Source organism: Leopardus geoffroyi, chromosome B4 (genome assembly GCF_018350155.1).
Source record: "Leopardus geoffroyi isolate Oge1 chromosome B4, O.geoffroyi_Oge1_pat1.0, whole genome shotgun sequence".
NCBI classification, from domain to species: Eukaryota; Metazoa; Chordata; class Mammalia; order Carnivora; family Felidae; genus Leopardus; species Leopardus geoffroyi.
The window spans coordinates 89,979,982-90,005,633 of NC_059341.1; the positions used below are offsets into that span (position 1 = coordinate 89,979,982).

The 25,652-nt window shown below is 41.5% G+C and overlaps 1 protein-coding gene across 3 annotated transcripts in view; it reads left to right on the top strand.

Annotated features, from left to right (window-relative positions):
• Positions 1–25,652, top strand: part of SRGAP1 (SLIT-ROBO Rho GTPase activating protein 1) — a 287,997-nt gene that overhangs the window by 120,745 nt on the left and 141,600 nt on the right. For all 3 annotated transcript variants that reach the window (XM_045464974.1, XM_045464975.1, XM_045464976.1), the window contains exon 2: positions 21,585–21,780. In XM_045464974.1, the coding sequence (XP_045320930.1) occupies positions 21,585–21,780 (196 nt within the window). The remainder of the gene's footprint in view (positions 1–21,584; positions 21,781–25,652) is intronic.

Below are 25,652 nucleotides of genomic sequence, written 5' to 3' on the forward strand. Positions count from 1 at the left end.
AAGGTCATGATCTCATGGTTGCTGAGTTTGAGTCCTGAGTCAGGCTCAGTGGTGAGAGTGCAAAGCCCACTTTGGATTTCTGTCTCCCTCTCTCTCTTCCCCTCCTGCACGCACGCTCATTCTTTCCCTATTTCTCTCTCAAAAATAAGCGAACATTTAAACAAAACAGAGGAGCCTGGGTGGCCCAGTCCGTGAAGCGTCTGACTTCAGCTCAGCTCATGATCTTGCAGTTTGTGGGTTCGAGCCTCACATCGAGCTCTGTGCTGACAGCTTGGAGCCTGGAGCCTGCTTCAGATTCTTTGTTTTCCTGTGTCTCTGTCCCTCCCTTGTTCACGCTCTGTCTCTGTCTCTATCAAAAGTAAACAAACATTAAAATTTTAAAAACCAGCAAAACCTGACATAATTTGCACTCAGCCAAAATGTAGCTATAGTAATACATTATTATTGCAGTTGTCATTACTTTTATTAGAGATCTTATACAGTAATGGAAAATTTGAATTTTCTAAATCCTTTATCATTCATAACCTTTATCCTTCTGGCAGCAGTGTGTCCATGGAGAGGGGGTGGGTATGTATTCTACCTGTTTTCATGATGGAGTCATTGAGCCCAGAAGAGAGTCAGTAACTTGCCCAAGGTCATACAGGTATTTAGTGACAGAGCTGGGAGTCTCAGCCAGGTCTCTAAATACCCGTTTGTCCTTCCCAGCAGCCTGATAAGCAGGACTTTGAAACCTCAGGGGTAAGTTTTGTTGTGGTATATGTTAACACTGTGTAACTCCCTAATTAATTTTGGGTTTTTCCTCCTTGAATTATACCCCAGGAACAGCTCACCAGTGAGTACTTGTGGGTGGCTCGAGAGTATGTTTATTTTATGCAAAATCCGAGCAAACTCTAAATTTAAACATCACATAGAAGAGAGTTATCTTGTATTGAAATGATGGTTGTCCTCATCTAACTGGTATTTAAAGTCCTGCTCTATCCGACTTCACTGTGTCACTTTGAGTCACTGTTGTCTTTTTGTAAAATGAGAGTCATACTACTTTGCTCCCCAAATAAGGATCGGGATTTTTTGTGTCCCTTTAACTATTTTCCCATAGAGAATCTAGCTGTCCCTCCCTTTAGGCTGGTGCTAGGGGAGAACTTACAGGCTTTAAAGTCTGACAAAGATGGATTGAAACCTAGCTCTGTCACTTAATGCTTTGAGGCCTTGGGCTGACCACCTAATCTCTATGGGTCCTAGCTTTCTTATCTGCAAAACAGGGATATTGGAATGTATTTGGCAGGACTGTTGTAAGGATTAGTGGTAATCCGATAGAGTGTGGCACTTAGGAAGGGACCAGTGACGGTGGTTATTGATGCTCTGGAAAATCTACCTGTGTACAGGCATTGAATAAACCATTAAAGGTTGAAAGGTCAAAATGGATATAACCTAAAGCTTTCCGTATTAGAAAAATATTTAGAATATACAGCAAAATGTAATCAAAATTAATCTCATGACAGAAAATCAAGTGGGTTTTTTAAGTTACATTTTCTAACATTTTACAGCATGTGTGTCTGCTTTTGTAGCGAATTATTCTTTTTTAAATTAAAAGAACTATTCATACTTTAAAAAAAAAACACAAAAAGTAATTGTACCATATTAACAGGTGTGGTTCCCCAAGATGGGCGATTCCCCCTCTTCCTTCTACTCTAATTTTCTAAAATGAATATGTTTGCATGAATGAGGGAAAAAATAAGAGTGCCTTTTTTTAAGTTTATTTATTTATTTTGAGAGAGTGCACGGGAGGGGCAGAGAGAGAGAGAAGGAGAGAGAGAATCCCAAGTAGACTCCATGTTGTCGGTGCAGAGCCCAGCACCGGGCTCAATCACAGAAACTGAGAGAGATCATGACCTGAGCCCAAAGCCCAAATCAAGAGTCAGACACTTAACTGACTGAGCCACCCAGACGTCTCCAAAATACCGATTCTTAAGAAATATGTCAACATGTTTTAGGACCAGTAGATGTAAAAATGATACTAATAACAATAGGTACCATTTGTTCGGAATTATCTGTGTGAGGCTCTATTTGAATTCTTTACGTGTATTATCTAATTTAATCCTCATAACAATTAAATGAGATTGGTTCCAGTGGAGGTTTAAGTTTACGTAAATTACCCAAGGTCAGGACTCAGAACTTGAAAGGAAAGAAAATTTCACTTATGCTAACAGAGGAAATTTTCCCTTACACTCAGCTGAGGAAACAAAGCTTTCTATAAAATTTATGACTGAGTTCTCATTGGACCCAGTCTTCTCAGCTGTAAGGTGTCATGCAAACCTTAACCTACCATATAGTGAATTCTTCTTAAGCTTCTCTTCACTGGGCAGGTCAGGAGTGGATGGGGAATGGAGATGGAATTGATTGAGTATCTTTTTCCTGAATTAGGCTTAAGGGACAGCATAGCAGAAAAAGGGTACAGGTATCAAAAAGGGAAGTAGTGATACGGAAACCTGCTTTTGTAGTGCTCCCAAGTATGGGAGGTTATGGGTGAGGAAATTTTCTTATAGTGGACAATGAACGTGGTAACAGTCTTCTATTTAGCCTCTTTTGTTCCCAGAGTGATTAGGAAAAGAGGTTAATTTTGAAGGAAGTTTCATATCTGAGTAGTCATACCTATTTCCTTATTAACCTTTAAACCTTTTCTCTTAGGTATTTCTGTATTCACTTCTTATGATTAGTCTTATTACATTCTAGACTTTCTGATTGGTTGGCTTTATTTTGTCTCTTGAGTGCACTTGTACAGAGTACCCTTTTGGAAGTTTGAAATTTAATTTGAAAAGTATTTTTGTGAATTCTTTGCAGAGGGGGAGGGATGTCCCAGCTTATTCATCTTTATATAAAAGCAGCTAGTGTGAGTCATATCATTGGCATTTTGATACATATTTGTGCAACCAATGGATGAGTTCTTGTTTTAGTTCAAGGAGACTTCTCTAAGGGTTAGAGTTGCCAGATAGTAGCACGGGCTGCTCTGGGGAGACAGTGAATTCCGGGCAGGCATGAACTTGGGAGAATTTGATCACCAGACACCAGATAGGGCTAAACGATTTTTTTTTTTCAATGTTTCTTTATTTTTGAAAGGCAAAGCATGAGCTGGGGAGGGGCAGAGAGAGGGAGACACAGAAGCTGAAGCACGCTCCAGGCTCTGAGCTGTCAGCACAGAGTCCGATGCGGGGCTCGAACCCACAAACCGTGAGATCATGACCTGAGCTGAAGTTGGACACTTAACCAACTAAGCCACCTAGGCGCCCCAGGACTAAATGATTCCTAAGGCTTATTGTAAATTTGAGATTCTGTGATTGTTTTATTTCTCTAATGTGTCCAAAGAAGAGAGACACAAAAAGTAAATGGGAACACAGATTATTCAGGAAAGCCTTTGATAGCAGTGATGGCTAATGGGATTTGTACCAGCACTGGGAGAAGTGCTTTTCTCAGATTTCTTGAGTCAGCAAGAACCGTTCTTGAGAAAGAGTTCCAATAAGATTGGACTTCAGATCATCTTCCAGTTTTAGGCTGAGCCCCAGGAGAGAATGGTGAGAAGGAGAAACTGTTCTAGTATTTTCAATTCCCAGAAAACTAGCGTGAGTTGTAGAGTAAGTCAAGCCATTGGCATCCAGGTTACAAATAAATTCACTTAAAAGCTGGGAAATAGGGGGCGCCTGGGTGGCGCAGTCGGTTAAGCGTCCGACTTCAGCCAGGTCCCGATCTCGCGGTCCGTGAGTTCGAGCCCCGCGTCGGGCTCTGGGCTGATGGCTCAGAGCCTGGAGCCTGTTTCCGATTCTGTGTCTCCCTCTGTCTCTGCCCCTCCCCCGTTCATGCTCTGTCTCTCTCTGTCCCAAAAATAAATAAACGTTAAAAAAAAAAAAAAAAAAGCTGGGAAATAATATTAGCGTCACCTTGTTTTGATTGATTTTCCACACACCGTTTACATTGCTGCCTCATTTCTGAGGTCCCTCAAATTGTCATTAATCTGCATTTTGTTTCTGTTATATTTATGACAGTTGAGGGTATTATCTTGTCCAAAAAGCTTAGAATTTCTGTCCGTCAGAGAGCACACAGTGGTAGTCTGGAGGCAAAATCTGGCACAGAGATGGGTTTTGCTTGGCCTGTACACTGTTTTAATTTAATTAGTTGCTGATACTGAAAAATTTGGATATTTTGCGCAAAAATCCAGATTTCAGGCTTCTCTCAAAAACACAAAATCAGATTTGGCATAACTGCATCAAGCTTCCTATGTAGCAACTGTTACCTGGAGCTTGGTGGCTAGATGAGGCATGTGTTCCCACTCAGCACAGTCATTACCTTCCCTTGGTATTTTACACCCTGTCACTTCACTCATTTATGGGACTTATCCTGCCTCTGAGGGCATTTGAGTTTTTGACCCTTCCTCTGTTAATGCTCCCATGCACATCTCAAGACTCTAAGTAGCCATTATTTATTTCAGTCTCAGGAAGGGACTGCTGAACAATGCAAAGTGTTTCATTGGATTTGGGCAGAGTGCTCTGCCTTTGGGATGATCCCAGCTAGTCAACCCTATAACCAGAGTGAAGAAGAAAAAGTGTATTCATCCTGTGCCATGCTGCTGGCATTCAGGAGAGCCCTGACTAGGAGACGGAGCCTGGAGTGTCCTGTGGTCTGTCGCTTGCCCAAACTCAGGACTCCTTGGCACCTGCACTGGGGAACAATCCAGTGGATGGCAGAAGGCTCAGTGCCATCCATTCAGACGGCTTTCTGAATGCCGGCAGGCAAGAGAACATCAGCTGTGCCTGTGAAGTAGTGTGAGTTCTCACCAGAAACATCTCAACTTAAAAGGAAGGGGAAAAATGTGCTGTGGGTCAATGTGGAAAGCTCTTGGTTTTATTGAAGTGGTCTCATTTTTACTGAGAAGGAAGATGGTACAAGAATTCTGAGAGATTCTATCTGCTTTTAGTGGCCTTTCCACTCTACCCCTGAGGTGCCAGATAATTAAAATGCTCCAGGAGCTTCATAATTGAACCATGACAATAGAGTGAATACAAAGAACTTCTACTGCTTGGTCTCAGAGCTACAATTAGTATTAGGGTACTAATCCAAGGGCATGGATTAGTCACATGCTCACCCACGGAACTTGAAGTTCCATCACACGTGAACTTCCACGTTCATGACCATTCATGACCAACTTTGCTTTCACCTAGGTTTCTAAAGGTTTAAAGGGGGAAGATCTTATGACTCTGACCAGCTTACACTTCAAAAAAAGAAAAAAAACACATTTATTTTGAGAGGGAGGGAGCAAGAGGAGGGGAGGAACGGAGAGAGGGAGAGAGAGAGAGAGACAGAGAATCCCAACTAGGCTCCATGCTGTCAGCACAGAGCCTAACTTGGAGCTTGATCTCATGAACCATGAGATCATGACCTAAGCCAAAATCAAGAGTTGGACACTTAACCGACTTAGCCATCCAGGGGCCCCTACACTTTCGTTTTAATACGAAACAGAAGTTATGCTTGACCTTGAGATTTTATTCTCATGCTGGCCTAAGACTGCAGCCTGGTAGTCTGATATGTGGGATTTGTTAGAAGCAGATGTACTCTTCAGAAATCTAAGGGCCCTCCGGTGCCCAAGACTGGTTCAGTGACTTCCTGAACACCTTTGTCACTTCTTTTTTTTTTTTTTAATTTATTTTGAGAGAGAGTGTATGTACCGGGGAGGGGCAGAGAGAGGGAGAGAGAGAGAATCCCAAGTAGGTTCCGGGCCATCAGCCTGGAGCCCAACACCCCATGCGGGGCTCAATCTCATAAACCTCCAGATCATGACCTGAGCTGAAATCAAGAGTCAGACGCTTAACTGACCAAGCCAGCCGGGTGCCTTCACATTTATTTCATTTTTCCACCTACCCTCTTTCCTCAAATACGCCTCATTTTTCCTGTCTTATTTCTCTCCCTCTTCTCGATTCTTTTCTCCTTAAGCTGTTTCCCTTTATCCTTCTCCTGCTCCAACCTTCCCTCTTTTCCAAACTCAGTCTATCAGTTCATCGTTTTCACCTTCATCTTTTGATGACTTCTGCATCTTACATAAGACACAGGTATTAGAAAGTGGAGGAGGGACGGTATAGTATCCTCCAAACTGAGAAGGCACTTAGAGATAAGAAAACGAAGCAGGCCACTCCACATAGTTGACACAGAGTTTTATTCAGGGTAACTTACTGATGGAGGATCGGGCAGACAACAGTCCAGCTGCACCGTGATTCTCTGCAAAGTCTGGACCTTAGTCCGCACAGTTTAGAGAGCAAGCAAGGGGTCATCTGGAAGGGCACCGCAGTGAGATCAGAGCGTTCACATGCACCTCGAGTGTTTGTATACACCTAATTGACAGCTAACCTATAATTAGATCTCGTAGCACTACCACCTGTGCATCCGGAAGGGGAAAGACTATGTTCTCTCTCACAGATTCGCGGGAGGCCAAAACATGCCTCCTCCCATCCTGGCCCTGGTGAACATTTCTAAAGTGCGTATGGTAATCTCCAAGGGTCCTGGAACACGTACTTCCAAGGAAAGTCATCTAGCAAACATGAACAAGATGCAGGGCCAAAGAGAGAGTCACTGCTGTCAGCAACCCCACGACAGTGCTATTTAACAGAGTCAGATTTAACAGAGGAAGTACACAGTGTGGGTAGAGACCTGGGGAGCAAAGGTTCAAGTAAAAGGCAATGTCTAGATTGTGGATGCATAACATCGGGGGAGAGGTGGAGAGAAGCTCACTGGTGCTGAGGATTTGGAGGAAGGACAGCATTTCACAACAGTGCACTGGCCTCTATTCATCTATCTGATCATATTTAAAAATCAGTGTCTTCCAGATAAGAGTAGCTATGTAAAAGAGTGGACATGGCAGGGTGCCTGGGTGACTCAGTCGGTTGAGCGAATGACTTCGGCTCTGGTCATGATCTCACAGTTTGTGGGTTCGAGCCCTGCGTCGGGCTCTGTGCTGACAGCTTGGAGCCTGGAGCCTGCTTCAGATTCTATGTCTCCCTCCCTCTCTGCCCTTCCCCCACTTGTGTGTGCGCTCGTGCTCGCTCGCTCTCTCTCTCTCTCTCTCACTCTCACTCACACACACACACACACACACACAGAAATAAATAATCATTAAAAAATTTTGAGGGGTGCCTGGGTGGCTCAGTCAGTTAAGCGTCCGACTTCAGCTCAGGTCACGATCTCGTGGTCTGTGAGTTTGAGCCCTGCGTCGGGTTCTAGGCTGATGGCTCAGAGCCTGGAGCCTGCTTCCGATTCTGTGTCTCCCTCTCTCTCTGCCCCTCCCCCATTCATGCTCTGTCTCTCTCTGTATCAAAAATAAATAAACGTTAAAAAAATAAAATTTTTTTTTTGAAAAAAGTGGACATGGCAGAGGTCATAAAGCTAATATTGTATTTGAGATCTTATAAAGAGGTATAAGGTTAGAAGATGCTAGGATTTTTACATTAGTATTTCTGAACTGCTTTTTAGTGTGAAGATGAAATGATACAGTATCTTTTTTTTTTTTTTTCAACGTTTTTATTTATTTTTGGGACAGAGAGAGACAGAGCATGACCAGGGGAGGGGCAGAGAGAGAGGGAGACACAGAATCTGAAACAGGCTCCAGGCTCTGAGCCATCAGCCCCAGAGCCTGACGCGGGGCTCGAACTCACGGACAGCGAGATCGTGACCTGGCTGAAGTCGGACGCTTAACCGACTGCGCCACCCAGGCGCCCCGATACAGTATCTTTTAAAAAGTGTACCTTTTCAAGGTAAATTATAAAATGGATGGGCCACAAAAGAGATAAGAAAGGTAGAAGATAGGTATTTTGATTAATTTGTCATTTTAAGCTACTTTAATTTGAAAGTTATATCTAATTAAAGTGCAGTAGAAATGGGGCACCTGGGTGGCTCAGTCGGTTCAGCATCTGACTGTTGATTTGGGCTCAGGTCATGATCTCGCAGTTCATGAGTTTGAGCCCCACATCAGGCCCCAGGCATGGAGCCTGTTTGGGATCCTCTCTTTCCCTCTTTTTCTGCCCCTCCCCTGCTGATGCTTGGGTGCACACATACACACACACTGTCTCTCAAAATATAATAAACTTTTAAAAAGGTGAAGTAGAAGGCAACTCTGATCATATATGGTATTTATAAATCCTTCCATTCCGTATCAGTAGTCTATTGAATATAGTCAACGCTGTTCTCCCTTGTCTAAATTAGCATAAAATAATTTTAAGAAATCTGTTGTCAGTAATTTGTCAGGAGATGTCATTTTCCAGTAATTTCATCAGTTAGAACATCGTCCTACAGCTATCTTTTCTAAAAGTGAATAATCAGCATTTGTTTCTAACTTATTCAACAAATTGAAACATTCGCTATAGTGAGTGAATAGGAATTGAATTAAAAAAAGCATCCCTTACCTTTTTAGAGTGTTTCCTTTAAAATTCCCCTGGGGCGCCTGGGTGGCGCAGTCGGTTGGGCGTCCGACTTCAGCCAGGTCGCCATCTCGCGGTCCGTGGGTTCGAGCCCCGCGTCGGGCTCTGGGCTGATGGCTCGGAGCCTGGAGCCTGTTTCCGATTCTGTGTCTCCCTCTCTCTCTGCCCCTCCCCCGTTCATGCTCTGTCTCTCTCTGTCCCAAAAATAAATAAACGTTAAAAAAAAAAAAAAATTTAAAATTCCCCTAATAACTAACTGGCCCAGCCCATGCTTACCTTATCACCCCGCAAAATGGAACAGACTGCAATCCGTGTAATGCCCTGGACTCTCCAGGTAGTCTTATGCCTGTGCTTTTGTCCATAATACCCTTCCCCTCGCTGCTCCCAGCTCAGCACTTGCCTGTTTATCTGCTAACTCTGGTGTCCCCTCAGAGCTCTCCCCGATTTCCCTGGGCACTTTGTTGTTCCTTCCTGTGTGTTTTCACAGCACTTTTCTCGTGCTTCCGTGATAGGACTTAGTGCGCTGCATTGTAAATGATGATCGTTATAAAAATAACAGTTGCTTGTTTTCCTGTCTGTAGACTTGGAGCTAGCCTGAGAGGCCCTGAGGGCACAAAGCAGTTTGGTTTATCTTAGTTTCCCCAGAGCTCAGCACCTGGCACACACTTGGTTTGTCAGATGAGTCGTTAAAAGCATTTCTTTCCTCACTTGTTTGAGTGGACATTGTCGAGGTGAACATTGTTGAATTCAAGTTTTGCAGATTATGTGGGTAAAAGTTGGATATTTTTGCAGGACTAGAAATACTGTTTTATTGTAGAGTTTGGCTCCAATCTGAGGACAAAATAAAAGAATGTTATTTTTAATACATAGGTTGTCAATCAAATTGGACATTTTCTTTGGTACTTTGAAGAGATAAAATAATGAAGAAAATTAATGTTTCTGACGTTTTAACAAGCTGATGTTCAGTATTTGGTTAGGCCTGAAAAATCTTGAAAGATAAATATAAATAGATATGAATGTACGTATTTTAATATGCTCTCTTTTAAGGATTTTGTAGCCTAAACCCTCAGAGGCATTGATTCCATATTCCAGAACTGTGACTGTCAGTAAATGGAAAATGAATGTTGAGGCAGCATAAGTACTTGACCACGTTCTGCTTTCTTTTGTATCAGCTCCTGAACCAGAGTTGCAGTTCACTTTGAAGCCAGACGTTATTGGAGCTCTCACTTATTGAACTGTAGTTAAATCAAAGTAAGATGGAAATTTGCCAATAGCGATCCATTCAAAGTCTCTAATAGAGACCTAAAGATAACTAAGTGAAATGATTAGGGTTTCCTTTGTCATTTTCCTAGACTAAGGTATTGTCTGTAGTAGAAGTAGACGTAGAAAATATCTTTAATTGAGAGATGAGATGTGTAGAACACGACAGTCCGTGGATTTAACGGGAGTCTTTTTCCACCGTTGACCAAATAGAACATGGTTAATGGGAAAGACCTTGTAGGGCTGGATGCCAGAAGGACCACATGGAGCAAAGAAAGAAGGGGTAGTGATGGGACTGTGGGTTGTGGGGAGAGGGAAATGGAAAACCATTTTATGATTTAGCAAGATGTGGGTCCTGGGTCCATATGTACATAACTAAGCCCTCTGATATCTTGTTATCTTTACTGAAGCAAACGTTTATCAGAGATGGTTATTGAGCATCTATTATGTGTTGTATGGAAATTTAGAGACATGATATTTGTATTAAAGGGATTTATAGGGGCGCCTGGGTGGCGCAGTCGGTTAAGCGTCCGACTTCAGCCAGGTCACGATCTCGCGGTCCGTGAGTTCGAGCCCCGCGTCAGGCTCTGGGCTGATGGCTCAGAGCCTGGAGCCTGTTTCCGATTCTGTGTCTCCCTCTCTCTCTGCCCCTCCACCGTTCATGCTCTGTCTCTCTCTGTCCCAAAAATAAATAAACGTTGAAAAAAAAAATTTAAAAAAAAAAGGGATTTATAATCTGTATAGTTCAAAGCTTTACAGTAATTTTAACATAGTACCAATTTCTAACAATTTACAACTTAAAAACAATTAAAAAACAGCAATAGTTGACCTAAATACATAATTTCCCATAAAGCCACAACATTCAGAAAATACTAGGGAGTTAGTCACTTAGCTAGTTTTTATAAAATATTTGAATTTTGGGGCGCCTGGGTGGCGCAGTCGGTTAAGCGTCCGATTTCAGCTCAGGTCACGATCTCGCGGTCCGTGAGTTCGAGCCCCGCGTCGGGCTCTGGGCTGATGGCTCAGGGTCTGGAGCCTGTTTCCGATTCTGTGTCTCCCTCTCTCTCTGCCCCTCCCCCGTTCATGCTCTGTCTCTCACTGTCTCAAAAATAAATAAAACGTTAAAAAAAAATTAAAATATTTGAATTTTGTGGGGAAGAGGAAATTCTTTTGGCTTTCTTGATTTAAGTAAGTATAGAAATGTAATCATTGCTTTTCTAAATGATGCTAGATTCTTGGCAGTTAAACTTTATTTGCTACATTCAGTTATATACATTATCTATATACATTCTTTCAGATTATCTAGAAGGCCAGGTCTGGATCACTTGGGCTTGCTTTGTTTGATTATATACTATGTGTAATTGTTGAACGTTGTCATTTTGTAGCATGCTGGAATTCAAGCTTTAGTACTTAATAATTGTAGACTTTGGACAAAATAACCTCTCTCTGCTTTGATATCCACATCTATGTAGTGGAGTCAGTAAATAATAGGATTGTTGTCAGAATTAAATGAGCCAAACTGTATCAAGTACCTTTCACAGAATCAGGAATTTAGTAGGAATTCAGTATTCTCTCATATTTACCATGTAAATAGTAAACTGCTTGGGAGGTTAAACTGTGCACTTTAAAATTGTAATTACTGCAATAAAGAGACGAGCCTTAATTTGAAAAAGCCTCAATTTGGTACGCCTGACTGGCTCAGAGCATGCAACCTCATCTTGGGGTTGTGAGTTCGAGCCCCACGTTGAGTGTAGAGATTACTTTAAAATCTTGAAAAAAAAAAAAAAAAGAAAAAGCCTCAATTAGCAAGTGATTCAGTACAAAAGATTAAACTACTTTAAATGTTTTTCATTCTTAAAACTTACTCCACAAAAATGTGTAGGCTTTTCTATTTACTCCATGAGGCTTCATGTTGAATTATATCAGGGAAGACAGTCAACGTTTAGAAAATGCCTTGAACCTTTGAAAGATCACCAACACAGGCCATTCCAAAATGTAAATCCTTGCGCTTTCTACAGACCAGTGTTTTCCACACATGGTCTTTTCCTGGTAGTAAAAATCAATCTAATACTGGCTGAAATGTCCTTGCTTAATTATGGATAAGTTAATTAAATCTTACCTCTTCTGCATTCCAAATACAGGCACGATAGTGAATCATTTAGATCTGTACTTCCTTAAACTGGTGTTTCTTGCAGTGTATTAAACAGCAATAATTGATCACCTTAATTTACTGCCTTTTATCCTGGCTAGCTGGCTTTCATCTGGGGGGGAAAAAAGGTGCAAATTTGTTTTCCATACTTCACCTGAAGATGTTATGTAGGCCAAAATACAATGTTTAGCTTTCAAAAGCTATGAAAATGGATGCTTTTGTACTAAGCTTTTATTCTAAAATGATACTGACATTAATGTCCTTTCAAATGGAGATGTTGTGATAAAAACTTAAGAATGTAGATATGGCCTCTCTTTAAGTGTCAGAAATGTTGTGAAATTGACTTTACTTTTATATGCAAAACAGTGAGGCATAACTGTACTGAGAGGAGTTTCTTACCTTGTTTTATTCCAAAAGGTTTTATCATAATTCTACTCCCCTCAAATTATTCTAACCATCTCTAGAGTTCTAGGATCAGGCCATGGTTTTCAGCTTAAAATGGAAGCAACCTGATGTCATATATGTCTGTGCTATTTAATTTGCTTAAATTGTTGGTGATATCCTAATTTAAAAGTAGGGAAAAGGGGCGCCTGGATAGTGTAGTCAGTTAAGCATCTGACTCTTGATTTCAGCTCAGATCATGATCTCACAGTTCATGAATTCAAGCCCCGCTTTGGGCTCCTCCCTGACAATGCAGAACCTGCTTGAGATTTTCCTTCTCTCCCTCCCTCTCTGCCCCTTTCCTGCTCATGCTCTCTCTCAAACTAAATAAACTTAAAAAAAGAAAATAAGTTGAGGCACCTGGGTGGCTCAGTCGGTTGAGCGTCCAACTTCGGCTCTGGTCATGATCTCACAGTTCACAAGTTTGAGCCCCGTGTCTGGCTAAACAGCCAGCTCAGAGCCTGGAGCCTGCTTCCTATTCTGTGTCCCCTCCTCTCTCTGCCCCTCCTCCGCTCATGCTCTGTCTCTCTCTGTCTCTCAAAAATAAATGTAGTAAGTAAATAAAAATAGGAAGTAGAAAAAGACTAGGTTTGGTCCAGCCACCCTAAACCTCCTTCCCTAGAACCTAACTCTTCTGGGCCACGATATCAAAAATAACATTTTTAGTTCAAGGAACTGTGTTTCCATCCCCCCAATTTGCACAGCCTTCCGAATTCTGCATATTCTTTAAAGGCAGTGCAGGCCAGTGCCTGCCCTCGAAAGGGATCACTGATGATACCCATTAGGCCATGAGCTTTCCTTTTCTGAAAGTCCTTTAGCCCTGTGTAGTCAGCATGATCAAATCTAGAACTTTTTTTATTTTTCATTACCTATTTTATGATATGATACAGTGTTTTACAAGATGAGAAAGTCTTTTCTCTTTAAAGCCTTTCATCGTCTTTGAAAGGGGGGATGTAACATCTATAATTAGTAACCATTTTGCAGTTGAGGAAAGGTGAGTTCCAAGAGATAGTTACTCCTCCAAGGTCACACTTCTCACTGCAACTAGTGTCTACTCTGTATTCTATCCTATATTTGCTTTATGCTTAAGTTTTGTCTTCTCATCAAGCCTGCTAATTCTTCAAAAGCCTTTTCTGATGAGACCTCCACATTTCAGATTCTACTTATGAGAAACTTGGTTGCTAATTTACTCATATCCTACAGGAGCTTTGGCCATATATGGCCAGTATATACCAGTATATGGTCACATACATGAACAGTATTTCTTTAAAAAATTTTTTAATGTTTATTTTTGAGAGAAGAGACAGAGCATGAGTGGAGGACAGAGAGAGAAGGAAACACAGAATATGAAGCAGGCTCTAGGCTCTGAGCTGTCAGCACAGAGCCCAACACAGGGCTTGAACCCACAAACCACGAGATCGTGACCTGAGCCGAAGACAGACGCTTAACCGACTGAGCTATCCAGGTGCCCTGAACCATATTTTTAATTTTAGATTTTTTTTTTTAATTTTTTTTTTCAACGTTTATTTATTTTTGGGACAGAGAGAGACAGAGCATGAATGGGGGAGGGGCAGAGAGAGAGGGAGACACAGAATCGGAAACAGGCTCCAGGCTCTGAGCCATCAGCCCAGAGCCCGACGCGGGGCTCGAACTCACGGACCGTGAGATCGTGACCTGGCTGAAGTCGGACGCTTAACCGACTGCGCCACCCAGGCGCCCCTAATTTTAGATTTTTTTAATAGTCGTTTTGAAAAGTGGAAAGAAACATGAACAGGTGAAGTTAATTTTAATAATGTCTTTTCTGTAAGCCAATGTCTAAATTTTTAAACTTCAACATTCGTAGTTATCAGTGAGACGTTTTACATTCTTTCTTTTTTTCGTACTGAGATTCTGAAATCTGGGATTCCTGGGAGGTTCAGTTGGTTGAGTGTCTGACTCTTGATTTTGGCTCAGGTCATGATCCCAGGGTCGTGGGATCAAGCCCTGGGTTGGGCTCCACATTGAGCGTGGAGCCTGCTTGGGACTTTTCTTTCTCCCTCTGCCCCTCCCCCTCTAACACACACACACATGTGCAAGCTGTCTCTGAAAAAAAGAAAAAAAAAATCTTGCCTCTATTTTACACTTACAGCACATCTCAGTTTGGGCTAGCCACATTGGAAGGGCTTAGTGTGACTAATGGCTACCTCTCAGGCAGCATAGCTCAAAAGGTTCTCTACCATGTGTTTGAAAATCAGCTTCTCCTTTCTGATAACAGATTAAATGGAAATTCTCATTAGTTCCACACCAGATGACAGAAATGAGGGATTCATAACTGATTAAAATAATAGGCTTAGGGGAGAACGTGGATACCATTCAACCTTGTGAGTGTTTTTATTGTTGTTAGTTCGTTTTGCCCAGAAATTCACAGTTCAGACAGGGAACCATACGATTTACAAAGCCAGCTCTTATTTCGTGAAGTGTAGGATGCTTAGCATTTCACTTATTTAGTTATTTGTGTGGTTTTTCTGGAATGCACGTCTGATTATGTATCTTCCTTGTTCAGAATTGTTGAGTTCTTCTTCACTTGTGTCTCCTGGAGTTGCCCACTGGAAAGATTCACCTGGGCACATAATTAAAGTCCCCGCCATTCCAGGTCCTGCCAGACCAACAAGATAAAAATAGCCAGCTGAGCTCAGGGGACTGGACATGGTATTTTTAGTAAGCACCCCGAGTGGTTCTTGTCTTGCAACCAGTTTGGGAAACTGGCTATTAAGATATATAAAATCTTACTTCTCGTAAGTAAGATTCTTACTTCTTACTTCTTGTAAGTAAGCCACGGGGCTGCCCTAGGAACCTAACTGGACCCCCCTAGCCATCCTGGGTTGGGTTGCCGCAGCAGAGAGGCCCTGCGTGTGTGTGTGCTAGTCCTTGGGCCCGGAGGACCCTTCCCTCTGCCCTTGTCAACAAGCTGCCAGGTCAACCTCGGGATCACCTCCTCAGGGCCCACCGCTTTGCCCAACCGTGGAAACTTGTGCACACCTCCCCTTACTCCTTGACATTCATACGTTAAGGCCCTAAAGGTCAGCAGCTCTCACCATGTGCATTGCCTGTCTTCTCACAGGAGGGGGCTCCTGACTTTCAGTCTGTTACTTGTAGCCCCTGAAGGAGCCTTGCCTGTGGGAATAGTCAGTGACCGTAACGAGGGCCTGCTGATGCGAGTCGTAGTATCTTCACCTGTTTCGTGGTGGTTTGCAGGCGGTGGTGTGCCTGGCATTCCCATCTTCCCGTTGAATCCTCACCGGTCTCTGGAGGTGGGACTGTTGTTTCACAAGGTGAAATTTGAGAGGTTAAGTGCCTTGCCCCACGTCCAATGACTTGTGATTGATAATGCCATAACTCCAGTCTGGGTCTGTATTGATGTCACCTAATTTCCTTGCAAAGCCTAAGAGAAGCATAGGTCTTGGATTCAGGTTTCTGGTGAAATGGAGAAGTGACCTTTGTTTACTTTTGTGGATTTTTCTTTTTTGCTCCAAATTTCTAAACAACATATTTCACCCAAGGTTGCAGCTGGTGTTTAATCAGCAGCTGCAAGGTTGTACGGATACTCACATGAACAGCGAGCCCGTGAGCAATCGACAGAACCTGTCAGAGTCCCATTGAGTTCTCTGAGATGCTCCAACCGCTCTCCCCTATCATTTGAGGGAAATACCTTATATCCATTGGGTGAAGGAACTGATAAAGCCTAACAGCCTTATTATCATAAGGAAAATCTGAGCAAACAAGACTGTGAAAAAATTGAGATGGTTTGTGATAACTTAGAAATGTTGCTGGACGATTATGACTGTTACACCCCATCCATCAATTCTGTGCACTAACCCTAGTCATTTAGTGACATACCAGAGAAGCAAGCCAGTCTCTTAGACTCAGTCTTTCCACGAAATATGCATCAGCCTGTGGTCTCACACAAATTTATTTTAAGAATTAGGACTTCCTTTTTAGCAGAGCAATAGGAAGCAATGCCTCTGTTTCCTCCTTTCCTAGTCAATTCCATTTTATTTAGTATTAGCGTATTTTTATAGCTTAGAGGAACTATTTCAATTCTTTTTACAAATTAATTGAGTGGTTTGAAAGCACACTTTTCTGTGTCTTGTTGTTGGATTATTAATGTTGGTTCCTTCTGTGGTAATGCTCTGGCAGGACAGAAATGAAATAAGAGTCGTTTTTTAAAACACAGCAAATGTTAGCCTTGTGAAAATGGCCATTATTATTATTTAGGAGGTCCTGACCCAGATTTAAATAATGACTGCTTAGAGCCTCCTCAGAGGTGGCATTTTTCTGCCTAAAAAAGATGGCAGTGTTTCATGCAGTAGTTGGGGAGTCATGGTAATAAGTCCCTCCTAATGTTGTTAGGTAAATCTTTTCTATACCATTAGAAATTACAGCAATTAATAAGGTACCAGTGATCCTAGCCAGTTAATTCATTTACTGTTCTGGCTTATAGAAGATGAAGTAAAAATACTGAAGCAAGAGCCACCATGAAAACATCATTTTAAAGTGGTTGCCCTTATGTTGTCAGATTTGATTAACTACCAGAAAGTACTAGACATGGAAATACGAGGATTTATTTTGTTGCTATTACTATTATCATCATTCTTAGAAATGTCTCAGCAACTGAAATTTCATGAAATTGTGATGCAATAGTTTATCTTTCTCTTTTAAGTTTATTTATTTATTTTGAGATACAGCAAGAGCATGAGCCGGGGAGAGAGGGAGGGAGAGGGAGAGGGGGAAGACGGAGGGGGGAGAGGGAGAGAGAAGGAGAGAGAGGGAGGGAGAGGGAGAGGGGTAAAAAGGGGGGAGGGAGAGGGGGAGAGAAGTAGGGAGAGGGAGAGTGGGAGAGAAAAAGAATCTTAAGCAGGCTCCACACTCAGCACAGAGCCTGTCAGGGGGCTCAGTCCCACAACCCTGGGATCGTGACCCGAGCCGAAATCAAGACTTAGACAGTCAACTGACTCAGCCACCCAGGCGTCCCTGTCTTTTTTTATATAACAGCTATAAATCACCCATCATTTAACTCACCCACTAAATGTGTGCAATTCACTGTTTTTCAGTACGTTCACAGCTTTGTAACCGTCACCACAGTCACTTTTAGAACATTTTCATCGTCCCAAAAAGAAACCCGCATACCCCTTAGCAATCCCCTCCCATTTCTCCCAACTCCTCCAGCCATAGTAACAACTCATCTGCTTTCTATGCATTACTCTGTTCTGGACATGTCATAATGCAGTTTCCCTTCATGACTAGTTTCATTCACTAAGGTTATATTTTCAAGGCTCATCTATGTTGTAGCGTGAATCGCTACTCCATTCCTTTGTATGGCTGAGTAACCTTCTATACCTAGACCACATTTTGTTCATCTGTTCAACAGCTGCTGGACATGTAGGTTGTTCCACTTTTCAGCTATTATAAACATTTGTATGTAAGTTTTTGTGTTCTCGTTTTTTCTTGGGTATGTACCTAGGTAGGAGTGGGTTTGCTACATGTGTGTTAACTCTGTGTTTAACCTTAGGAGGACCTGCCAGATTGTTTTCCAAAGTAGCTGTGCTGTTTTGCATTCCTCCCAGCAGTGAATGAGGGTTCTGTTTTCTCCACATCCTTGTCAACACTTACTATCTTTTTTATTATAACTATCCAAGCAGGTATGAAGTGGTGTTTGCCTCTTCTTGACAGCTGATGATGTTGAGCCACTTTTCATCTGCTGCTGGCCATTCGTAGATCATCTGTGGAGAAAATGTCTGTTGAGATCCTTTGCCCATTTTAAAAATTGGATTATTTGTGTTTTTATGAACGACTTGTAAGAGTTCTTTATTCTAGATACAGGTTCCTTCTTAGATATATAATTTGCAAATATTTCTCCATTCTATGTGTTGTCCTCCCACTTTCTTAGTGGTTATAGCTGTATACCTTGTAATGTACGTATCCTTCAGGGCATTATGTCTTGTAGGCTCTTCCATCGTCTGGGTCAGCTCCTCTTTCCATAGCTTCCTGGTGCGTTTCTCCATTATAGCAGAGAGCATAGTGTGTTCATACTATCAACTTAGGATCTGTATTTCCTACTGGAATGAGTTGTGTCTTAGAAATCCTCCTAACTCCAGTTAGACCCTGCCTAACACAAAATAGGAGCTTGATGAACTAAATTAAAATGGAGCTTGAATCTCAAAAAAAAAAAAAAAAAAAAAAAAAAAAGGATCCAGATCAATACTAATATAAAAAAAAACTAATAGAAGGGGTTCTGAAAGATTGTCTTTAAAGCATCTGCAGGTGGGTAGGAAGCTGTAATCCCTCCTACAGAAATAAGACTCAAACTTTCTCTACAAATCAGTCTTTAATGTGATACTTTCACTGGTTCCAGCCCTAATGATTCTTTGGTACCTCCAATGACAGCTACATCCCATAGCCACCTGTGGTCCCATTGCAAGGATTGATATGGTATGGGGCACAGTGCATCACTGGCTTCTTTGATATGTTCTGAGCAGTGGACCAAAATGTATAGGACTATTTTATTCATTTATTTAAAATTCTTTTAAATTCATCAGTGCCATGTAATGTTAGATCACATCTAGTGAGGTCACGTGAATAAAGCCATACCACATGTACTGGGAAGTGACCTACTCTAACATTGTGCTACATTGTGGCTCGGGTATGGTGTAAGGAACCCACAGGTTTTCCCTTTCTAATAAGACATGTCTTATGGTAGTACTTGTATATGACCTTTTTTTTGTGATCTTTTCCTCATTTGTCTCCACCTTGGCTAAAGTAAAGAGGTAACCGAACAAATTCTCCTCCAGATTTTAGAGCGTATTTTATTTTCTCAAAACCATACCCTAGGTTCTGTCCCTTCACATTTTCCTTATTGAAAATGCTGCTAGTGTCCTGTTTTGAAGGGGAAATTACTGATGATACGAAATAACTGTTACTCCCAGCAAAAAGAAGATGAGGTTTTTAACTGTTTAAATACAGTCCTCCTTCTCAAAATTCCCTGGCTCTTGATTTTAAACGCTGAAAGAAGCAAGCAAGAGAAAAATCTAAGAATGGGGCTGAAGAAGGAACCCCTGAGAATATTTGTGTAGTTCTCTTGAGATCTGTACTCTCAGCCACTTTTCTTTCTTTTTATTTGGCACCAAGGCAGCTTAAAGGGGGGGGGGGAACCCTAGTTGACAGCCTAAGACGATTGATTTATTTTCTCTTAGCACAGCAAGATGTGCTAAAATTACCAAATCTTAAAAAGGCTTACTGAGATTCCTGAATGAGAAATCCCCCCACCCCTTGATTTCTTTTTTCTTCATGAGACAAAAATAGTTCTATATTTGTGGGGGAAAGAGCTTGGCAGACACAGTGATTATAATACTGTATTGAAAAACACTTACTTTGATTGACTAAAAAAAAAGATGCTGTTCATGGTAGTTAAAAGCCTGTGATAATGTTTTCACTCTGGTGTTCACCGCACTTCTATGAGATTAATAACAGGATCCTGCAATCTAGAGGTGGAGAAACCAAGGAAGGACACTTAAGAAATGCTTCCTGTGGGACACCTGGGTAGCCTAGTCGGTTAAGCATCAGACTCTTGATTTCAGCTCAGGTCATGGTGTCACAGTTTGTGAGTTCAAGCCCTGTGTCAGGCTCTGTGCTGATGGTGTAGAGCCTGCTTGGGATTCCCTCCCTCCCTCTCTCTGCTTTCTCTCTCATAATAAAAAATAAACTTAAAAAAAGAAAAAAAGAAATGCTTCCTGTGCTTTCCCAGTCCTCCCCCTAAAGCCTGGTGGCCTAGAACATGACATTATTGAGGGCCTTGTTTCATAGTTATTGTATCTTTTTTGCCAGGATAAAGTATTTAATCTCCTTAAACCTCAGTTTCTTCTTTGTAAAATGAGGATAATATTCGTACCTACTTTAATAGGGTGTATAATAGTGTTTGCTTATTGTTAGCCATTATTGAATTGAGCAAGTTTCCTGACTCCCCATTCAGAACTTGACCAGCCTGCTGATTAAACTTGAGCTTGATTAAACATGGCCAAATGTATGTACACATATTGGGAGCTCAGTTTCTCGCTGTTGAAGAAGGATAAATTAGAAGGGGATTGAGGAGGTGTTATTTGGACATTCCTTCCTTCCTTCCTTCCTTCCTTCCTTTTTTAAGTAATCTCTACACCCAGGGTGTGGCTCAGACTCCCAACCCCATGATCAAGAGCTGCATGCTCCGCCAACTGAGCCAGCCAGGCACCCCAGACATATTTCTGTATCCTACTACATTTATCTTTCCCAAAGAGAGGGATTTTAGGGAATACTCACTGACTCTGGGAAAGATGAAATAAAGTTTTCCAGTATGAGTTTTCTTGTCTGGAGGTTAGCGCTGGGTCTCTCAGACAAAAGCAAGTCAGAGTTACTGCTGTATCTCATTTTCCAAAACACACAGGTTCCTTTGTTACAGTCATTTACCGATAGTTTTGCATGACACACGTTTGCTTTTGTGTGTGTGGTTTATTTCCCCTAAATCAGTAAAAGACTAACCTTCACCTTCCTAATGTATTCAAAATCATCAAAGGATTCTTTTCAGGATTATATGTGTCAATAGAACTGTTAGTTTGAACAATGTGTAAAAACTGAAGGCCAAGTGAAGAGCCTTTGATGTTGGAACAGAATAATAAAGTGGAATCTGAGGATCCCATTTATGAACGGATTATTTGAATATAGAAAGAAATTATTTTTAGGCAGGGCATCCCTATAAACCCAGAAGCTATGAGTTTCACAAACTAGAAATTCATGCACTAAATAAAAATTACCAGATGACAGTGTCTGTATGTGTCTACCAACTGGCACATATGTGGTGGTTCAGAAGTCTGGAAGGAATGATGCTCACATCTTTGCCATTCAAACTTGAAAGGGATAGTTGAGGTAAAGCGCTGTCGAAAAAATTACAATGTACTTAGCTACCCAAAGATGTCACAGGTTACGAATTGTTGTCTTAAAAGCCTTAATTTGTTTGCCCTCATGACTCCATGCATGTGTGTGGCATTGCAGATGTAACCCATATTTGCACCCTCGTTTATTACATTCTTTCCTGGGACTTGGCTCATTCTTTTAAAGGGTCAACAGATTATGTAAAGAACCGATCTGGACCCAGCAGTCTCCTAAAGGTCCGATACAGAGCTAAACATAAAATAGGATTTGTTACTTTTGTCTTGCACGTACCTGCACCCCTCAGTAGTTTTCACAAAATCGCCAAATGGATTCTCTTCTTTCCTTAGAAATCCGAGCTCAGCTGGTAGAACAGCAAAAATGCCTGGAGCAGCAAACAGAGATGCGAGTTCAGCTTCTCCAGGACCTGCAGGATTTCTTCCGGAAAAAAGCTGAAATTGAGACGGAATATTCTCGGAACTTAGAGAAGTTAGCTGAAAGGTTCATGGCAAAGACAAGAAGCACCAAGGATCATCAGCAGTACAAGTAAGAGAGACTTGACTCAAATGCATTTTTCCAAGGTGATAGCCTACCATCTTACCACCTTTCTTGGTTTTGGAATGTTCCATCTTTGGTGGATGAGCTGTTGATTGGCATATCCCCACGGATGAAAGCAACTCTCCGCATTTATAATTTGTGGGCACCAGTGTATCGCATTTTTAAAGTATTCTCTTGACATTTTTTTCTTTCCAGTAAATATGTATTTGTGGATAACTTTATATATAGGAAGAAAAGGTGTGTGTTTATAAAATTCCTGCTTACAGAAGAGTGGGAGTTGGTCTCTACCCCAGGAAGATATTTCAGTGGGCACATTTACAACAGCTGCTTCTTCAAGCAAAGACCTCAAGATTTCTGTCTTGATTTTGTATGAAAATAAGCAATAAGGGCTGCTTACGTTTAGCTCCCCACACCTCAGTCGCATTTGTGATCACTACGGTTGAGACTGACTTAAAGGAAGTGTTTTTAGTAAACTGCTTAGGACCAATTGTAATTAAACCTTGAATTAATTGTACTTCATTTGTTTAAAAAATACCTACAGATTTTATGATGATGAAATTTACTCTGTAATTCAGCTCCTAGAGACAGAGAAAGAGCAGTAGGCAACTTTACGAGAGTATATAAGTACTGCGACAGCGTAAGTGCAGGATGCCATGGACAGACCCGATGGAAATCCATTTGTAGTGGAGGTGGGGAAGGGAAGGCCAAAGAAAGATCCTGGCAGAAGTGATATGTAAGTGAAGACATGCAGGACTAGTTGGCAAATCGAGGGGACCAGAGCAAGGTGTTCCAGGCAAGGGGAACATCCTGTATCAGGGAGCAGAAGGGAAGGGGGCGTGTAGGGCAGTTTTGTGGAACAGGAGTCCAGTGGGAGTGAGTAGTGAGGTGGTGAGCTCTGTGGCTACAGGTGTAAATTTCACCAGCTCCAGGAGGCCTGTAGGTCACACTGGACAGTTTGAACTTTGTCCTGAGTGCATGAGAAGCATTTGGAGAGTTTTAGTTAGAAGCGTGAACCAACTCAGACCTCATTTTTAAATGACTAAGACCACGGATAGAACTGTGGACTGGAAGAAGCCATCGTAGAGGGAGGGAGACCATGTAGGGGGCGCTCACAGTAATGGCGTGAGCTAGCAATGCGGCAGGGAGAAAGAAATAGACTTTTGTCTCGGAGATATTTAAAAGGGAGCACAGTCTGTCTTTCCTGGAAAAATAGTAGACTAGGCAATCTGAAAAGTATTTCTGCTGTAAAACTCCCAGAAATTCTGATTAAAATATAATGGGCATCACTGTAAATGTGTAACTGAACTCATAGGGAAGGAAGGGAAATTTCCAGGGGCCGAAAAAGGAAGAGGGGACTGTAAACTCAAGGGAACAGTTACAGCTGCCCTTAAGTCCCATGTGGGGCAGAGGATGAAGCATGTGCAAGGTAGAGAGGTGGAATGGAAGACCTCCCATCACCAACCCTATCGTATTGCCCCCAGCCTAAAATCCGGGCCAGCAGAACTGTCTCTGTACATTGGTGAAAGAGAAAATCTCCTATCCCTTTGCAGAAACACGGAGTGCAGTCTGCTCAGGCTGAGCTCCAGACTGGAGGGGGATGTAGAGAAGCCTCTCTTTGTCTTCACTGTTGGCTTTGCAGCACAGTCTTGATAGGGAATGCTTTTATTTTTTTAAATTTTTTAATATATTTGATGGCTAACCTCTAGTGTTGGCCCAGTGTAGAAATAAATCTTAGGATTCCCAGGGTGGACAAATGTCAGTCAAATGTACTTGACTGAGACTAGAGTTGGAAAGGAGGCTGGAGCCAGTACTGAATTCACATGTATAGTAACTGTCCCTTTGTAAAGTGATTACAAATAAGAAGACAGCCCATTCATCCATTCAGTAAATATTTTTGAATGTCTTCTGTGTTCCGCACTTGGTAATCGGTTGTGAACTGAAAACCTGTATGGGCCCATGCGCCTCAGTCTGATCTCTTAGTGGTTCAGCTGCCCCTTTTTTCTTTCTCTTGGTTTGTTCAGATGGTTTTTTCTCAAGAGGTAAACAGTGTGGAATTTTCTTTGACTTGAGCGTATTGAATTTGGGACTGAAGATAAGTCTACAGAAGGGCCAAACCAGGAGTAGAAAGAAAATCAAAGACAGACTTTATGAAAGCCTTGGACAGACCTGGCTTGAATACTGGCTTTCCTGTGTGACTTTGGTCAAGTTGTTTAACCTTTCTGAGCCTTGGCTTCCTAACTTGTGAAATGAGATTTTATGAACATTAAATGAGAAACATGACGAAGTCCTTGATGAGATTGATAGCCCTCATGAGTTATGCACTCAGTGTCCCTTCTCCTCCTCACCAAACAAATGTTAAATCTTTGTCAGTTCTCAGCTTTGGAATGCTCATTGTGTAGAACAGACCTTCACTTAAATTTACCACTGACAGACGACCAAGGCTTAGATCAGCCTTCTTGTACTCAAAGACTCTGATACTAGTTATGGTCTTCAGAAAATCAACATGCCTCACTAAGCTTTGCCTCTCTCACTGATAGAGTGGATACAAAGAATTTCTGCCTTAAATTCTAGTGGTAAGGATTACGTAGAATTAATGTGTGTAAAATCTTCAGACCAGCCGCTAGATAAAAATAGCTAACTTTGTATAGCACTTACTATGGATCTGAGGCATTATAGTAAGCATTAAAAGCTATATATTAACTGAAATCATCCCCATAATAATCTTACAAGTACTGTTATTTTACCCACTCTACAAATGAAGTTACAGAGGCGTAGAGAAGTTTAGATAATTTGGCCAAGATCACATAGCTAGTAAGTAGTTCTGGGACTTGAACTTGGACAGTATAGATCCATATTCGATGCTCTTGTGTAGTATTTCTTATAGGAGGTGCTCAGTAAAGGACAGCTGCTATTATTGTTATTGTATATTATTGTCACTTACTATTAAGGCAATAATATATGCTTATTCAGCGAGTGAAATAACATTTATTTGATGCTTACCTGGGCAGGGCACTCAGGATGCAAAAATCTAGGAAACATTCTCAAAGTAGGAAATGTTGTCAGAGAATTTATGGGTTACTTCAGCATAAAGGATATACATAAAAGTTAATATATTAATGTAACGTATACCTCTTAGGCTGACTAGATAGAGAATGTCAGTAGAAGGGCTCCTGTTGTCTGCCATAGAAGCAATGCCCCTTGCTTGATGGCTTTGATTTAAAAAAAAAAAAAAAAGTTATCTAGGTTGGGGGTGTAATTCTAGTGTGACAGGAGGCTTTTCTAGTTAGTACCAATGCTAGGGCCCTAGAACAGAGGATTTCCCCCCTACAACTGTTCCTACTTCCGTCTGAGACTTCCCCTTCCTTCCAGAGAGGATTTTGATTTGATTCAGTGTCAAATCTTGAATTGGAGGAACTTGGAGGCGGAAAGAGTTGACTTTATGATTTCTTTCCCAATTTAATGAATATTCAGAGTCATAAGTGAGTGTGAATAAGATAACATGTCCATTACAAATGGCACCAGTGCCCCTGAGTGGGATAAGCATTCTCGTGCCTTTTTTGTCATTTTTCGGTTAGACTTAAAAAAGAAAGGAAGAAAGAAAAGCATTGTCCTTTTTTTCAAGGCCAGTTGGTTACTGTTTTGTTTGGAGGTTTCCTTTAAGATTTTTTTTACAAGTCATATTTTGTGGTTTATAGTCACGTTTAGCTTTTTTCTCTAGAATAAAACAAGGTGTAGTTACAACTCTGAACTAGTTTAATGACAGGTCACAAGGCAGTAAACCTCTTGGTTCTGTTCATGGGCCTTCAGACAATGCTATAAAGCTGTGATTCCCAGGAACACTTCTTGGGAAGCTGGAGTTT